This window comes from Notechis scutatus, chromosome 1 (genome assembly GCF_049901735.1).
Source record: "Notechis scutatus isolate UNSWTSFEM ecotype Mainland chromosome 1, rNotScu1.2, whole genome shotgun sequence".
Lineage (NCBI taxonomy): Eukaryota > Metazoa > Chordata > Lepidosauria > Squamata > Elapidae > Notechis > Notechis scutatus.
Window position 1 is genome coordinate 77,447,930 of NC_142009.1, and position 17,420 is coordinate 77,465,349.

A 17,420-nucleotide genomic window follows, 5' to 3' on the forward strand; every position below is an offset into this window, starting at 1 on the left:
CACTCTGGTGGAGTGCAGAAATGGATGCTGCCTGAGATACAGGAGCAGGACTGTTCTTCAACACATTGTAGGGTCCTTGGTGCTCTTTGAGCATGGTGGTTTTCTTGCAGTTATTTCTTTACCAAACTGGGTAGCATCAGTGTTTATTCTTGTATCCATTGTTGTCTTGCAAAAAAGCCCTTAGAAGAGGGGAAAAGTGATCCCACCCAAGAATGTCTTGATCCTAGCCAAAATTCCTCCAGTAGAATTTAGGATTGAGTTGGGGCTGCTGCAAGAGACTTTTCTGCTTTGACAATTCAGCTTTGGGGTACAAGCCTCTCTTGTTGGATAAAGACTGACAGACCAGGCTTATTCCTGATTGGACAACCAGTGGCATTATGATTCATGGAAAGGAGGGGGAGGAGAAAGCCACACAAATTTATTTATTTGGGAATCAGGGCATCATAAACTTTGAGAACGCCTGCTTTACATATATAAGAAAAAAATAAAGTTCCTCAGAGGAGAGGCAGTATAGCCCCGGGTGGTTGGGTGGGGGGGGGGGGGGGGGGTGGGGGGGGGTGGGGGGGGGGGGTGGGGGGGGGGGGGGGGGGGGGGGGGGGGGGGGGGGGGGGGGGGGGGGGGGTTTTTTCCAACAAAAACCATATTCTGGCTGGTTTAAGAATTCTGGAAGTTAAAGTCCATAAGTTGTAGACACCAAAGTTGTCCACTTAGATTGTAGAAGTTCTGTGTCAAAAGACTTTCTTCTATAAACATTAGTATCTTAGTGCTCTTCCTAAAAAACATTATTCTATGAGGGGTTTCTTTGTTGTTGTTGCTGTCGTTAATATCACCAATTATTTTTGGAACGAAATATTGCTTAGCATTTTTATGTCTTGCCAATACTGCATTAAAGCATACTTATTTTAAAAGGCAATTTAATATTTTTTTTTCATAACAAGATTATTTTTCAGTCTGAGGAACTCATTAATAAAGTTTTAATCCACAGAAGGCTTATGTCTTATTTGGATTTGTTCAGTGCCAGTTCATTTCTTTTCTTGGCATGGCCTCTCTGAACTTGCCGAGCACGGGACCCAAATCCCAGGGTTTGAAGTGACTCTGTTATGTACTTCTGGCTTGGAGAGACACACAATACCACCAGCAACTTTGCATCACCACCTAAAAAGAATTAGGAAGATATACGTGTTAACTGATTCAATTGCCCCAATGCTAAACCTTGGCTCCAGAAAGCTTGGGGGATAAATGCTGTATAACAAAAACCACTCGTAAAGCACGGTTTGAATCATTCCTGTCTGACTAAGGAATGCAAAGATTAAGTTCTTAGGACCTGGTGTTGTGAAGGAAACTTTACAACTGAATTTGCTCTTAAATAAATTTAGTGGCCATGAAATGGGATAATTTGTGTTTCGATGGATGATGAATTGGTTAAAAAGCAAAGCAAAGTCTAGGAATAAAGAGACAGTTTTTTCAATGGAGGGAGTAAGAAGTGGAATCCCTGAAGTGCCTATGTTGAAACAAGTGCTTTTTAACTTGTTCACAAATGATTTTGACCCCCGGGTAAGCACCAAGCATCTCAAGTGTAGAAATAATAACAAATGGTGGGGAAAACCAAAAATGTTTTCACAACTCTTTAAGTGGCTAAAACATCAACCAAACGTTAATGTTAGCTAGACAATATTCAAAGAGGTCAACCAAAATAATTAAGGCATTCAAATACTCTCAATATGGAAAACAATTAGAACCTTTGGAATTCTTTATCTAGAAAACATTAAAAAATAACTTCAAAAAAGGCAACTTATAACTTCAAAAAAGGCAACTATGATCTTATAGACAACAATTTCTCATCCCTTGATTGGCAATTTCTATTCACTGGATGCAATACTGTTGAAGACCATTACAACATATTTTTACTTGAATTCAAAAGAGTCATCAAACTATATGTACCAATAACAACTCCCCCCCCCCAAAAAAAAACCAGATTACCCATAACAATAAGGAAACTCCGATCCAAAAAGAGATCACTCTGGCGGAAAAGCAAATCTGGTCACGTTGCCAACTTCAAAAGCCGATACAAAAATTTATGCCACCAGATAAAGACTGAATGCACCAATTATCACATTAAACAAGAGGAAAACCTTCTACGCACCAATTCCACCTGTGCTTTCTACAATTTTGTAAACAACAAACTAAAAGACTCAAGGTCCATCCCACCCCTAAAAGGACCTAATGGTAAAGACTGCAATGATGACACCATTAAAGCCAACCTCTTTAATACATTCTTTGGCTCAGTATTTGTAAACAGCAATGGATCATGCCCAGTATTTCCTAGTCGAACCACAGACAACTACAATGATCTAATACATATCGATTTTACAGAAGACAATGTTGAAAAGCACTACGCAATCTAAAACCATCTCTATCTATTGGACCAGACGGAATATGTGCCTACTTCTTAAAAAAGCTATCCACTGCCATAGCTGAATCTCTAAGCATAATTTATTTATTTTATTTATTTTGATTTGTCAATCGCTTACAAGATAATAGGTATAAGTATATACGTAGTTATGAGTACATGAAATGGGTACATATAAGAAAATAAAAGAAACAATAGGACGGGGACGGTAGGCATGTTGGTGTGCTTATCCACCCCTACAGACCTCTTAGGAAGGGGTGAGGTCAATAGTAGAAAGTCTAAGGTTAAAGTTTCTGGGGTTTGGGGAAGAAACCACAGAGTCAGGTAGAGTATTCCAGACATTGACCACTTTGTTGCTGAAGTCTTATTTCCTGCAATCAAGTCTGGTGCGGTTAACCTTGAGTTTGTATCTATTGTGTGCTCTTGTGTTGTTATGGTTGAAGCTGAAGTATTCATTGACAGGTAAGTCATTGCAATGTATGATTTTATATATCATACTTAGATCAGACCGAAGACGGCGTAATTCAAGGTTTTCTAGGTCTAGAATTTCAAGTCTGGTGGCATAAGGTATTCTACAACGAGTAGAGGAGTGGAGAACTCTTCCTATGAAATATTTCTGGACTTTCTCAACTGTGCTAATATCAGATACGTAATGTGGGTTCCAGACTGATGAGCTGTATTTGAGTATTGGTCTAGCAAATGGATAATGCTCTGTCTTACATATTGGCAAAAAAAGTCAGAAAATAAAATACAGGCTGAATAGTGAAGACCTTGTTGATGATCCAAACTCTGTCAAGGACCTTGGAGTACTCATCTCTAATGATCTAAGTGCTAGAGCCCACTGTAACTACATAGCCAAAAAGGCATTAAGAGTTGTTAACATAATCTTACATAGCTTTTTCTCTGGTAATATTACACTACTAACTAGAGCATACAAAACATTTGCTAGACCAATATTTGAATACAGCTCATCAGTCTGGAACCCACATTACGTATCTGATATTAACACAGTTGAGAAAGTCCAGAAATATTTCACAAGAAGAGTTCTCCACTCCTCTACTTGTTGCAGAATACCTTATGCCACCAGATTTGAAATTCTAGACCTAGAAAACCTTGAATTACGCCGTCTTCGGTCTGATCTAAGTATGATATATAAAATCATACATTGCAATGTCCTACCTGTCAATGAATACTTCAGCTTCAACCATAACAATACAAGAGCAAACAATAGATACAAACTCAAGGTTAATCGCACCAAACTAGATTGCAGGAAATATGACTTCAGCAACAGAGTGATCAATGTCTGGAATACTCTACCTGACTCTGTGGTTTCTTCCCCAAACCCTAGAAACTTTAACCTTAGACTTTCTACTATTGACCTCACCCCTTTCCTAAGAGGTCTGTAGGGGGCGTGCATAAGCGCACCAACGTGCCTACCGTCCCTGTCCTATTGTTTCTTTTATTTTTCTTATATGTATCCATGTATTCATAACTATGTTTTTACTTATACCTATTATCTTGTAAGCAATTGACAAACCAAATAAAATAAAAATAAATAAATAAAATAAAAAGGAAGTGGGGAGTGGGGATGACTGAGGTACATAAAATCACAGACAACATGGAGAAAATGGCCAGGGAGACTTTGCTGAAAATTCTACAACCGGGAATGATCCAAAAAAATTACTTGTAAGATTTAGGACAGTACTTCTTTACACCATGGATAATTACAACAATACATTGCTTTGACCACTGACTTGGCATACTGGATAAATTTATGGACAGGTCTCAAAGGCCACTGGTCTAAAGAATTCAATATTCCTCCTGATTGATGGCAGTATTCCTCCATATACCAGTTGTAGGGGAGAATAACAAAAGAGTATTCATTTATTTGTATCTGAATTTTTTTTACAAAGTACTCAAGATGACGAACATACCCAACACATCTTCCTCCTCCTGTTTTCCCTGCAGTAAGAGCCCAGTGAGGTGAGTTTTGGCTGAGAAAGAGTAACTGGCCCAAGTTGGCTTTTAGGCTAAGACAGGATTAGAACTCATGGCCTTCTGCTTTCTAGCCTGGTTCCTTAACTAGACCAAACTGGCTCTCATCTCTTCTTTCATTCTGGTAATCATCTCACTTTACAATATGCATGAGACATAGCCAAATAGTAGGAATCTTGCTAGAAAAATAAAAAGTGAACAACTAGAAAATCTAGTGTCTCTCCTTGCTTAAAATAAGGATTTATCATCCTATCATTAAAGTCACCTATGTTTCTTGAAACCACACTTCTGTATCAACTATACATTTGAAAATTGGTATAGAAATACAACTTCATTGTATTAATAAGAGGCACATAAATAAGAATAAATATTGTATCATACCAAGCTATACTCACCTATGGCATCCTGTAGCAAATGTGTAAGTTTGCTATTTCGATATGGAATGTGAGAGTTCTGTTCTGATAGGGCTCCAAGTACATCGGCTAGAGCAGACAAACTGCGATTAATGAAGGAGTTTTCTCTCAACAGTGACCCAGTTACACCAGACATACCTGGTACAATAATCACAAAAACCAACAAAAAAAACAAATAAAAGTACATATTTTGCATAATTTCATACTTTTAGTTCCTGCGTGAGCCACATTTGAGTTTGTTGGAGAAAAGATTGGAGAAGACTCTTGAGAATGCTGTGGACAGCCAAGAAAACAAACATACTTGTTATTGAATTAAACAAGTCAGAGTTCTCACTCAAGCTACAAATAACCAAGTTCAAACTATCCTACTTTGGACATATTATGAGAAGACCTAGATCTTCACTGCTGGGAAAACTGGAAGGAAAGAGAAGTAGATGATGATCGAAGTGGATTGATTCAATTATAGTAGTGATGATGCACCATTGGAAGACCCGAAGGACCAAGTTAGGGACAGATCATTGTGGAGAAATCTATGTGATGGTTAAGAGTCCACAATGGCATGACAGCATATAAACAGGCAAAGAACAAGAAATGAATACAACTGAAGAAACCGTGTAGCAGGAAACTCTATAAACTATAAACAAACTTATTGATTTATACTTTGGCTTTACACAAGGTTGAAGAAATAGATATACAATCCATACCATCAGGACAGAGAAACACTTTTAGGGCTGTGTTAAAATCTGTGAAATGAGTTGCTTCAACTTTTCTCAGGTAGATGCCTTTCATATGGGACTTCAACTCCCAGAATTCCTAGACATCAACGACCATGTTGCTTAGTATGTGCTAATTGTAGTCTGAGAAGTGTAATGTCACCATATTTAAAGAGAACCAGATTAGTAAAAGATTAATCTAAATAATAAAAGATGTACAGAGTTAATTTAAGGGATCCATGCAAAGCTTACAAGTGCAACAACTGTTCTCCTCACTTTGGAATTGAGTTGTTTTCTATGAAAATTTGGGAGACAAATTTTAATACAGTCCACTTTAAAACATGCTTGAGATATATAGATATCAATGTAAAGACAAAGTAATATAAACAATGACTTGAAGGCACTTTGCTGGTAAGGTAATACTATTAAATTGTAAGGGATGGTACACACCTAAAATAAGCACAGATTTAATTTAAAAAACATTTTTTTGCATAGAGGTTCAATTCTCATTATTTTTAAGACAGTATTTATTTATTTAAGTTATTTACATAGCTGCCCATGTTATTTGAACTCTGGGCAGTTTCCAAACAAATTCTATCCCAACTGAACCAAACCAGCATTTACCACATGAAGGAACCACTGACCACAAATATTACTTTGATGTGACATTCTTATAGTTCAATGATCAATTCAAATAAATTCTTCAGTTTTAAAATTCAACTTATGGTAAAAATGTATCCACAACATGACAATTTTGTGACAGAGAAAATCATAAGATTGTTCTCAGTGTTAGAAAAGTAAAATGTTTTTTTTTTTTCCTTTTCTTTATCACTTCAGCAAAATCCTTCTATAATCCTGATTAAGAGCACACTTGCAATCCTAACATGTTGGGACAGAAACCCCCTGAATACAGCTGGATTTGATTCTGAATAAATGTGTTTAGGTTTGCTATACTCATACATTTACTACATAAATATTAATATAGGTAAACTGGTATTCATCCCTGAAGTTAATGATGCCATCTGATACTTCCCACCAAGATCTGGATTTTCATAGGAAAAGACCATCAAATGGTTGTCATCAGTGAATGGTGGAAATGTATAATGTGGTTCAACAGCATTTTGGTGTAAAAAGCAAACTTTAAAGTTGTTTTTAAAGTTCACTATTTACTCTTAAAACAGCCACCAGGAAAAAAAAAAAAAGAGTACTTGGCAGCTACAAAAAGAGTGCTTTTATAACCTGGGTTCAGTTTTCAAAACATTATTTCTGGAAGGTTACATTTAACTAAGTGGCCTTTATTGGTAAAGAAGCTTGTACTTTAGGAAATGATCAGAATTAGTGGGGAGAAAAAAAATCTGTGCTGTTAAAAAAAGAAAGAAAATATTTGGGAAAAGTAGAAGCCAAAGAAAACAGAAAATTGTTTATAAAATCATTAATATTCCTCTTACTATTTTTTTTTCCATAAGGAGGCTCGATTTTTTATTTCTGCTAATTGATTATGTGCTATCATGTCATTTTCAACTCCACAGAGATAGATTTCTCAATGATACCCTGTCCCTAACCTGGACCTTCAAGTCTTCCAAAACTCATTGACCCTGGAACTGAATCCATCTAATTTGTCCTCTTTCTCTTTCCCTCCTTCTTGCCCAGCCTTAGAGTCTTCTCCAGAGGGCTAGGTCTTCACAAATTAAGTGTGTGTTTTAACAAACATGTAGCATATTTACATAAGAACATAGACTAATAGGGTGGGAAGTGACCCTGGAGTTATTCTCGTCCAACCCCCTGTCCATGGTAGAAGATCCTATATCAAATATTTTTGCTTAAACAGCATACTCTTAACATGCAAGTACTCTAAATGGGTTTAACACAGTAAATATATTAGTACTGCAGGACTGTTAGCAGTAACACAAACATAGCTTCCTTGGCTGGGCATCAAAGCTGAGGAATCAGAAAGCTAACTTATTGGGGTGATTTGTTCATCCAAGGGACTCCCTTACATTTCCAAATGAAGAGATTAGGCCTGGTGTACAGATGAAAAATGAACTGATTTCATGGGTGACTATCCTTATAGAGCCAACTAACCATCTGTCAAGAAAAAGTATTAGCAGGGATAGAAGAATGTTAAGATTTGCCAAAGTTTTTGAGTCAAGAGAACCACTCAGAAATGGGATTAGAGGCTGGCCATTCAACAAACTCAAAATGCTGACTATTTGGGGTAGAAAGACAGAATGGGAAGATTGCTTGGGGGTTCGCAGAAGTTCAGGAGAGCCCCTAGCTAAGATTCTGTGCAGTTCTGAGAATCCCCAAATCCCACTCCTGGCTGGCCCCGCCCACCCCTCCCCTCCCAGGAGTCCCCATGAGGCCCATTTTGGATGCAGGTAAGTGCAGGGTGCGCATGGAGGCTTGGGGAGGGTGAAAAATGTGCCTCCTGGAAGTTCGAGAAGACAGGAAATGGGCCAGTTTCCAGCTTCAAGAGAGCCTCCGGAGTCTGGGGGGGGCATTTTTGCCCTCCTGGAGGCTCGAGGAAAGCCTCTGGAGCCCGGGGAGGCAAAAATGCCCCCCCCACCAGGAGGCTGACTGGCCACACCTACCATGGCCACGCCCACCCAGCAACCAGGCAGAGAACCTTTTGTTAAAATTTTTGAAACCCATCCTTGGAAGATAGTATGAGACTCTATGGACTGGCATTAAGAAAGCTTCACATAGCCACGGAAGCTTTTTACACCAACTTACACCAACTGTCAGGCTATGGGGCACCAGCACATTATGGTATAGCTGATTGAATACTAAATATTCAAAGGTCACGAAATGTAATGTTCTTGACCAACTCCCTTACTTTATTTTTTAGGGTAAAGCAATGCACGGACAGAGGACAGTAAAACTAGGTCAAGCAAATGGTTAGCAGGGTTCTAACATTTGTGTGCCACCAGCATAACTTGATTTTTAAGAAGGCAACAACATCAACAGAAATCAGTACACTCACTTTGAAGCTTTGTGAAAAAATAAAAATAAAAAATAAAAAAGAAATCAGAGGGCAGTTTAGAACTCTATTTTTTTTTCCAGGAGAAAAAAATTCTGCCTCCTGGCTTCCTCATGAGCTTGGTGCTAAAATTGGCTTCAAACCATTAAATAAAGGTGGTGACATTTTCAGTGGGTTTCTTACCAAAATGAGAAACAGAAGAAAAATGTCAAACTTCCAAGAGACTTCACAAAGCAATTTAATGTAAGACCAACCTCAGAACAAATGGAGGGGGAAAGAGCCTTTTTCCACTCCTGATCTTTTCCTATCCACCTACACAAAAACAAACGTGGTTTGGGGGCTGCTCAAGCATTGCCTATTCCCATTCCCCAGCTTGACATCAAAAATCTAATTTGATGGATTTCTGACTGGAGCTTCTACATATTGCACGTACCTTCGGAAGCTGAATGCAAACTAGGCTTATCTCTTCACAAACTTACCAACACTTTCGCTGCCCGCTAAATCCACCAGCTGAAGTTTTGTTCTCATTTGCATCCGTCTCTCCACTGATTCCCTGGAGAGCTGTGCTGGTGAACAAGCTCTAGAAGAAGAAGCAGCAGTGAAGAAATGTTCTTTACCTAGTTTTTGACTAGAATGGTCACCTGTCCAGGGAGGAGCTGGATAATAATAAGAAAAAAAAAAGTTCATTTTGAAAATTAAACGTGCAATAGATTTGAATCATTTCAAAAGACCTGCAAACCTAAAACTAAAAATGTTACAGCTAGTCTAATAATGAAAGGCTAGACACAGAGATAATATGATGCCTGCCCAAAAGGTATGGATGCTTGCCAATTTTAACTGGACACAATTAAACTTTAAAGCCCTAAATGGCTTAGAGTCTGACTAGTTAAGGAATCTTCTATCTCATTATGGATCTGTCCAGTTGTTAGTAGGAGAAGTCCTCTTGAAGATAACTTCACTAACAGAATTTAAAGTCCTTTTGTTGCATTGTTGTTGGGGTATGAAAAATACTCCTTAGGAATTATATATTGCTTCCCCCCCAACTGTGTTTAGGAAATCTCAGAGGTGTCTACAGGATCAAATGTTTTTAGCAGCATCATGCCATCATAGGGTGAGGCCCTCCCCTTTTGTAGGGATGTCACAACGCGAAATGCAGAAAAGAGGCAGAGTACAGGTAGTCTTTGCTGAATGATCAATTGTTTGGCCACTGTTCAAAGTCATGATGCTGCTGAGCTATGAGGACAGCTCATAAGTGGTACTTATGAGCAGTCCTCATAGTTGCAACTGTTGCACATGATCACAATTCAGGCACTTGGTGACTGGTTTGCAATTACATCTCAACGTCCCACAGTCCCAAATTGCGATCGCAATGTGTCTGAGTCAATGGTGAAGCCAGCAGGAAAATAAAAGTCCTCCCTTAACAATTGGCATAGTCCTTGCTTAATGACAGCAACCAAGATTTCTGGAAGTTCTGTCGCTAAGTGGTGTAATGGCATGACACCACAACTGTGCTGCTTAGTTTCCAATTGTCTATGGAGATTCTCAGTCATCCAGGTCATGGTTGCCCAAAGGTGCTTCTTCAGCAGGGGTGGGATTCAAATTTTTTAACAACCAGTTCTGTGGGTGTGGCTTAGTTGGTGGGCATGGCTTGGTAATCATGTGACTGGCCGGGTGTGGCCAACTCAACATCACTCACATTGAGGCACGCATCTCCTCGCCTGGCCTCTCATGACTGTGGGGATGCTGCAACAGTTGTAAGTGTGAAAAATGGTCATAAGTCACTTTTTTCAGGCCATTGTAACTTTGAATGGTCACTCAACACAAGCAAAGTACCAGCAAAGGAGGAAAAAAAATCCTCCAGAGAACTTCCAGAGACAGGAAGTCTAGTCCTGCCAAGAATGTAATAAGGGTTAATGGAGAGGCAGTTTCTGTAAGCAACACCAGAATGTTTCCTTCCTGCCTTCCTTACAGGATTAGGCCAGTAATTTCTTCTAACAACCGGTTCTCCGAACTGCTTAGAATCTTAACAACCGGTTCTAGTGAATAGGTGTGAACCTGTAGAATCCCACCCCTGTTCTTCAGAGCTGAAGAAGCTTCTTGGATGAGAAGTGAAACATCTTCAAAGAAATACCAGAAAGTCAAGTTGCCTCTTGAAAAAGCACCTTTGAGAGTTTCTAATCTCACTTACTGTTTGAGAGTTTCTAATCTCACTTACTGTTAATGAGCAAGGACTTCATGAAATCACACAAACACGTGAAATCTTATTATGGTTCTATTTTTATATATATATAAAAATTAGAATTATATATTAGAAATATACCATAAACAAGCTTCTTACCAAAATCATCCCCTGTGGCAGCCTTGATGGTTATTGTCAAAGTTATCACAAGGTGTGAACGAGATGAATCAGTATGTACAAGGGTTGACTGTTTGGCCCTCAACTGTAGGCCCTGGTTAACAAGCTCCAAGAATTCCACAACATCTTCAACAGGTCTTAGAAAATATATGTATATATTATATATATGTAAAATGATATTTTTTTATAAAACTCAGAGCATCTAGAATTATTTTACAGCAAAATACTCCATGGGAATAGCACAATGATAGAGCTTGCATATGGAATAATGCATTCACAATGAAACGTTGTTGATTATATTACACTGTTGTCTAACAAGCCATTTACTGTTACTTAAATCAATATTGTAGAAAAGCTTCAACAGTCCTTTTCGTTTCAGAATACGTAACAAAAGTGCAATCTTGGAGAAATCAATGTATTTTTCAAGAAACGAAACAAGGGCTATGAAGAGAAAGTTCAGCTTGACCCAAGGTTAGCCAATTGCTGAGGAAAAAAACTATCTTAGTCCAAACTGGTCTAAAGCATCCTGCTCAGATTTGATTCTAGATCATGGATTGGGGAAAGTGGAATCTTACTCGCTATTATTTACCACACACAAAAAAAGAAAACATAGATTCCTGCCAGCATCTAACATTTTTTAAAAAAATCAAGAGTAAAATCGCAAGAAAATTCAGTGATTATTAATGGACGACAATGTTCACAGAAATTAGTACAGTGAATAGATTGCTTAATTGTAACTGTGTTTTTAAAAGCAATTATCAGTTCCTTCATAGATGCTTCTCTATGCTGCCCATGTCAGGAACCATTTCAAACTGAGGAGATTTGGTTAGGAATCATCTGTTCAGCATGCATGTCCACTGAGGTTCCTGTCTCTCTTTTCCATTCCTATGTATTAACTGCTCTCTGTTTTTTGTTACAGATCACAAACAGTAGACATATCTTTTGGAACTTATCCCAAAGTTAAAGTAGGACTACTGTGTGGAATTTGCAAAGGAAGCAGAATTTGGCTAAACATGAAGACATACTTAGCAGAACAGAATAGATGCTTAACAGCGGAAAGACTGTTTCAGAAAGTCAGGATTCTTTCTTCCTTAACCATAACCAAACAGAGGTTGGAAGATTATTTGTCATGGATGATATCATTGCATCTTGTGCAGATCAAAATGCTACTGACATGGTGGCTGAAGTGAAGGCAAACATACTGCCTGTAAATATATCTCTTCTGAGGAAAAAAAAAACTTGATTTTACTCTCTTGATTAACCCAGTGAAGTAAAATTAACACTTATTTTTACTGCTTGGATGATATTTGGGGGAGAGCACTGAGGGTTTTCCATGCTACAAATTCATTACAGATGAAATATTATTCAAACTCCTAATAGCGTATTTTAGACTCCAGAGAGTCAGGGCAGTCAAGAACCATGAATGTTTTCCTTTTTTTTAACATTGGTTTTCACAGTTAAGTTTTTCCTGTATAAATTTGTGCATTTATTGGTAAAATTTTTTCTTAATTGTGTGGAATTTAACACATACCATATGTGTTTCAGCTGTAAAAAATGTTTTGGAAAAAAAAACCTATATTTTCCTTAATGGATTTCCCCCAAAGTTATGCTTAAAAAAAAACTGCTACAAGTTGGAACAACTGCAGTTAGGGAGATCTCTTTCTCCTATCAGTTTTATATCACATGACACAATTTTTAGCTTTTGCAAACAGTTCTCTTTCATTTAAACTTCAGAGCACCAATACAAATTATAAATTATCCTGGGCTTTTAAATACTAGCCATCAGTTGCCTGGGCAAGGCCAGAGGCCAGCTGTATAGTTGAGAAGGAGGATGAGTAATGCAAGGGACTGCTTTAATTCAAGCTCTTTGTGGTCCGTTCCTTTTGTCATCTTTCCTACAGTTATGCAAAAGGAAGAAGCCTATTTAGCTCTGCAGATTCTCCTCACACTTTTAATTAATTCATTGTGCAGCAGAATCACAAACCACCAAACAAGACAGACGTTCACTTCTAGCTAATAGCACTAGAAATAGCGCTTAGACTTATGCTTCACAATGCTTTACAGTGCTCTCTAAATGGTTTATATCAGTGGTGGGATTCAATTTGTTTTACTATGGGTTCTGTGGGCGTGGCTTGGTGGGCGTGGCAGGGGAAGGATACTGTAAAATCTCCAGTCAAAGGTGGTATTTGCCAGTTCTCTGAACTACTCAAAATTTCTGGTACTGGTTCCCCAGAACTGGTCAGAACCTGCTGAATACCACCTCTGGTTTACATGTCAGCATATTGCCCCCAACAATATGGTTCCTCATTTTACCGACCTCAGAAGGATGGAAGGCTGAATCAACCTTGAGCTGGTGAGAATCGAACTGTTGGCAGTTGGCAGTCAGCAGAATTAGCCTGCAATACTGCATTCTAACCACTGCACCACCACGGCTCTAAACAACTCTAAACAACCAGCATAGACTAAAGAAATGGTTTAGAACAGAGCTCCGCAACCTTTCTGGGTTGGCAGCCAAGAGTGGGGAGGGAAGGACAAGTGCCTATAAGCATGCATGCATGTGCGAATGGGGGCAAGCACGTGCAACACAAACAGGGGCACAAGCACCAGTGTGACACTCACAGCGACGCTAGTGCAAGTGGTATGTGTGTGCACATGGCCCACAGATTGAGGAGTCCTGATTTAAAAGTGGAAAGCAAAACCTTTAACAACTTGATGTTTATATTGGACCTGATATATTGATGGCCACTTTCCAAAAATGCAACTTTTGCCCACCAAAGTCGGGGTAAGGATAGTGGAGGACCACACCTAGAGTACTGCATCCAATTTTGGTCACCACATTATAAAAAAGATGTTGAGACTCTAGAAAAAGTGCAGAGAAGAGCAACCAGGATGATTAGGGGACTGGAGACTAAAACATATGAAGAACGGTTACAGGAACTGGGCCTGGCTAGTCTAGTGAAGAGAAGGACCAGGGGAGACATGATAGCAATCTTCCAATATTTGAGGGGCTGCCACAGAGAGGAAGGGGTCAAGCTGTTTTCTAAAGCGTCTGTAGGCCAGACAAGAAATAATGGATGGAAACTGTACAAGGAGAGATTTAACCTGGAAATAAGGAGAAACTTTCTGACCGGTAGAACAATCAACCAATGGAACAGCTTGCCCTCGGAAGTTGTGGGAGCACCATCACTTGAGACTTTCAAGAAGAGATTGGACTGCCATTTGTCAGAAATGGTGTAGGGTCTCCCTCTTGGGCGGGGGGTTGGACTAGATGACCTATAAGGTCCCTTCCAACACTGATTATCTGTTATCTATAGGGTTTTAAGAGATGGAAGATTATGCCTAGTCCTTTGCAATGGTGGGGGAATTCTGGGAGTTCAAGTAAACACATCTTAAAGTTGCTGAGGTTGAGAAATGCTGGTTGATGGTTCTTGCTTTGTCCTTTAAAACCCTTCCCATCCATTCCAGTAAAACTGGAGAAATGGGCCAAAACTTGCAGTGCTGTAAACAAAGGGAAGCTGCACTTTTAAAACAGACTTTAGAAGATGACAAAATTTCAACAGTTATCTGGTTTTATTTAATTCTTACTAAAATTTAAGAGCTCAGATGTTTTTTTTTTTTTTTGTTTAAAATAACCTTTGAAGTCTCAAAATATTATTCCCCTTTCAAATTAATCATGCACTTATTATTTAAAAAAGTTTTTAAAAAAGTTTTTAATGACACAGAATCCAGCTCCCCTCCCACTAGCCATTAAATATAAAAAGAAAATTTACTGCCCCTAAAATATCAGCCTTAAGGAAATGTTCCAACCATGATTGTGAAAAAAAAAAACAAGGTTCCCCCCGCCCCTTCTGTGATCAGGATATGCAGATTATAAAACCAGATGGAGAGAATTATGTCTGCTCAGACTCCCCAACCCCCAGTGTATTTGGCATATTTTTAAATCAAGGCTTTTTTGGCAATGACAGGGAAACACATAAACAAAGCTCCAGTGGTTTACTTATGTTAGTAAAAACCACAGACAAAAATACTGCCTTAAATTATCTCCTTTGTGGGTGCAGTATATTATAGTTTATAAAGGAAATAAAAGGACTGTTGTGTCTGAGTTCCATTTCCCTCTCTCCCTTCCTCTGCCAAACAGTACACGAAATGCTTGCACTGTCCAGCACAACTTTGCAAGCTGAAGGAGCAGTAAAAAGAAAAAGAAAAATTCTCAATTCCAGTGGGGTCAGAAACAGAATTTACTTTGGAATTTAACGTAAGAAAGAGCAAAATTCTCCTTGGAATTATCTGTAGTTCTCCTATACCAAAGTCCCATAGGCAAGTAATCCTCGGTTTATGGCTGTATTTGAACCCTGCTATTACAGTTGTAAGTTGTGACAGTTGTAACATGGGTTGCCACGTGACTGAATCCGATTTTATGTCCTATTTTGCAGTAGTGAACCAACTGTTGCTATGGGCTGCTTCCCCCCACCCACGGAAAAGCACCCAAAATGTGACTATGCCCGCCACTCAATTTTGGAAGTTTGAAACTGGTCATAAGTATTGGGGGGAAGCCAGGGGGGGGAATCAGTCTTTTTAACAACCGGTTCTGTGGGCGTGGCTTAGTTGGAGGGTGTGATTTGGTAGTCATGTGACTGGGTGGGCATGGCCAATTCGACATCACTCATGTCAAGGGGCACTTCTCCTCGCCTGGCCTCTCATGACAGTGGGGATGCTACAACGGTCATAAGTGTGAAAAATGGTCATAAGTCACTTTTTTTCTGTGCCATTGTAACTTTGAATGGTCACTAAATGAACTGTTGTAAGTCAAGGATTACCTGTACAAAAATACAAAAAGCTTCTTTGCTTGCAAAAAGCTGCCCTAAATACCAATCATTAGATTAAAAATACCTGCAAGCCGGAGTTACAAATCAGGCAGGGTGCCAGAGCACCTTGAGGAATCAAAATAGTTAAATTGCAGTGATAACTATCAAACAGCCAACTCTTGCTCATAAAGTGAAACCCTTTAACAGAGAGGTCATTTAAGCTCTCCAGAAAAAGCACACTCAGGAGAAGCAATCCTTAGATCCATTTGAACACTTAAAATACCAGCTAGTCTCACTCACCTCACAAGATATCCTAAGAAAATCACCCAGATTTAAGGAAAGGTCACATGCCCCCGAGAAAGGCAGTAAAAAAAATCAGTGCCAAGCATGCATCCTGCCTCTTAGAAGTATACCCCAAAAGGACAGTGCCAGATAGTATTAAAGCAGTGAGAAAGACCTCCTTCCCAAATAGAAAAAGGAACCATGAGGCAAGAAAAAATTCAAACACAACACAGATAATTAAATTACAACAGTAGCTGTTGCTTGTTGAAGCTGAATAGGGAAATTATCCCATCAATAAACACAGGATTAAACGTCACCAAGCACAGAATTAAGCTTCACCAAAAATCAGTTTTAGACCAAAACTCAGAAAGGGTATGTAAACTCACATTTGAATGTCAATCTTTCTAGCTAGCCAAGAAGCCTTGCTGAATGTCACTCATCTTGGTTCCCTGTCACTAAAAGCTTTGCTTCATTATTCAATTATTTCTTCAAAGTGCTGATTATCCAGGGAAGTATTTTCTCCCAACAGCAGTGTAAAAATCTTAAAACAACACTTCCCCTTTAAGAAAGCCAAGCCTCACAAGCTTCGGAGACAGGAAGTCTAGGCCAGCAGTTGCCAACTGGTGGGCTGCGGCCCACTGGTGGGCCGTGAGAAAATTTTGGTGGGCCACAGAGAATTCTCACCCCCAGAGCACCCCCCCAAAGCAATTAATCCAGGCTGCACAGAAACACAAGGCTGCTCAGCCCACATGGCCCGCAGGAACCCTCCCCGCCCACTCACTCCTTACCCGGCAAATTTGTCTGCTGTTGCTATTTTTCCTTTTTCCAACCATCATCTGTTCTGCTCTGCTGGAAGATTTAGATTAGCTAGGAAACAGGAAATGATTGGATTTCTTGCTTTCTAGCTAAGCACAGCCGAACCTCCCTTAGGACTGAAGGTTTGCTTGCAAGCAAATTCAGTGTAGACTCACGGCAAGCAAATTTGAGAGACTGAGCTAGCTGATGGCAGATAGATAGATCACTGAATGGTTCTGTGAGCAACTCAATCTGCCTGTTTGCTTTGCCTGATTTTGGGTAAAAGTTGCTCTTTTTTTAATAAAAAAAATCAATATTTATATATTTATAATATTTACATACAAGCCATGCCCAGCCAGTCACATGATCACCAAGCCACACTCACAAATTAGGCCATGCCCACAGCACCAGTTAGTGGTCCCTGGGATCTAAAATTATAAGTTTGGTGGTCCCTGACGTCCAAAAGGTTGGCGACCCCTGGTTTAGGCTGTCTGCCAAGAATGTAATAAAGGTGGAAAAAAGCAAATGGAGATTGCTTCTAACTACTGGTTCTCCGAACTACTTAGAAAGTTAACAAGGGGTTCTAAAGAACCGGATAGAACCGGTAGAATCCCACCTCTGGGGGAAGCCGTCATAACTTCATACAGTTGCTAAGTGATTAGTCTATGTAG

General features: G+C 39.2%; 1 protein-coding gene across 1 annotated transcript in view; it reads right to left on the reverse strand.

Moving 5' to 3' along the window:
- Positions 1-897: 897 nt before the first annotated feature.
- The window catches only part of KIF25 (kinesin family member 25), a 37,941-nt gene continuing 21,418 nt past the window's right edge, over positions 898-17,420 (reverse strand). Inside the window, exons 10-13 of the mRNA XM_026675291.2 lie at positions 10,850-11,004; positions 8,991-9,167; positions 4,801-4,956; positions 898-1,155 (exon numbers count right to left, since the gene is read on the reverse strand). Coding sequence (XP_026531076.2) covers positions 998-1,155; positions 4,801-4,956; positions 8,991-9,167; positions 10,850-11,004 — 646 coding nt within the window. The 3' untranslated portion in view covers positions 898-997. The remainder of the gene's footprint in view (positions 1,156-4,800; positions 4,957-8,990; positions 9,168-10,849; positions 11,005-17,420) is intronic.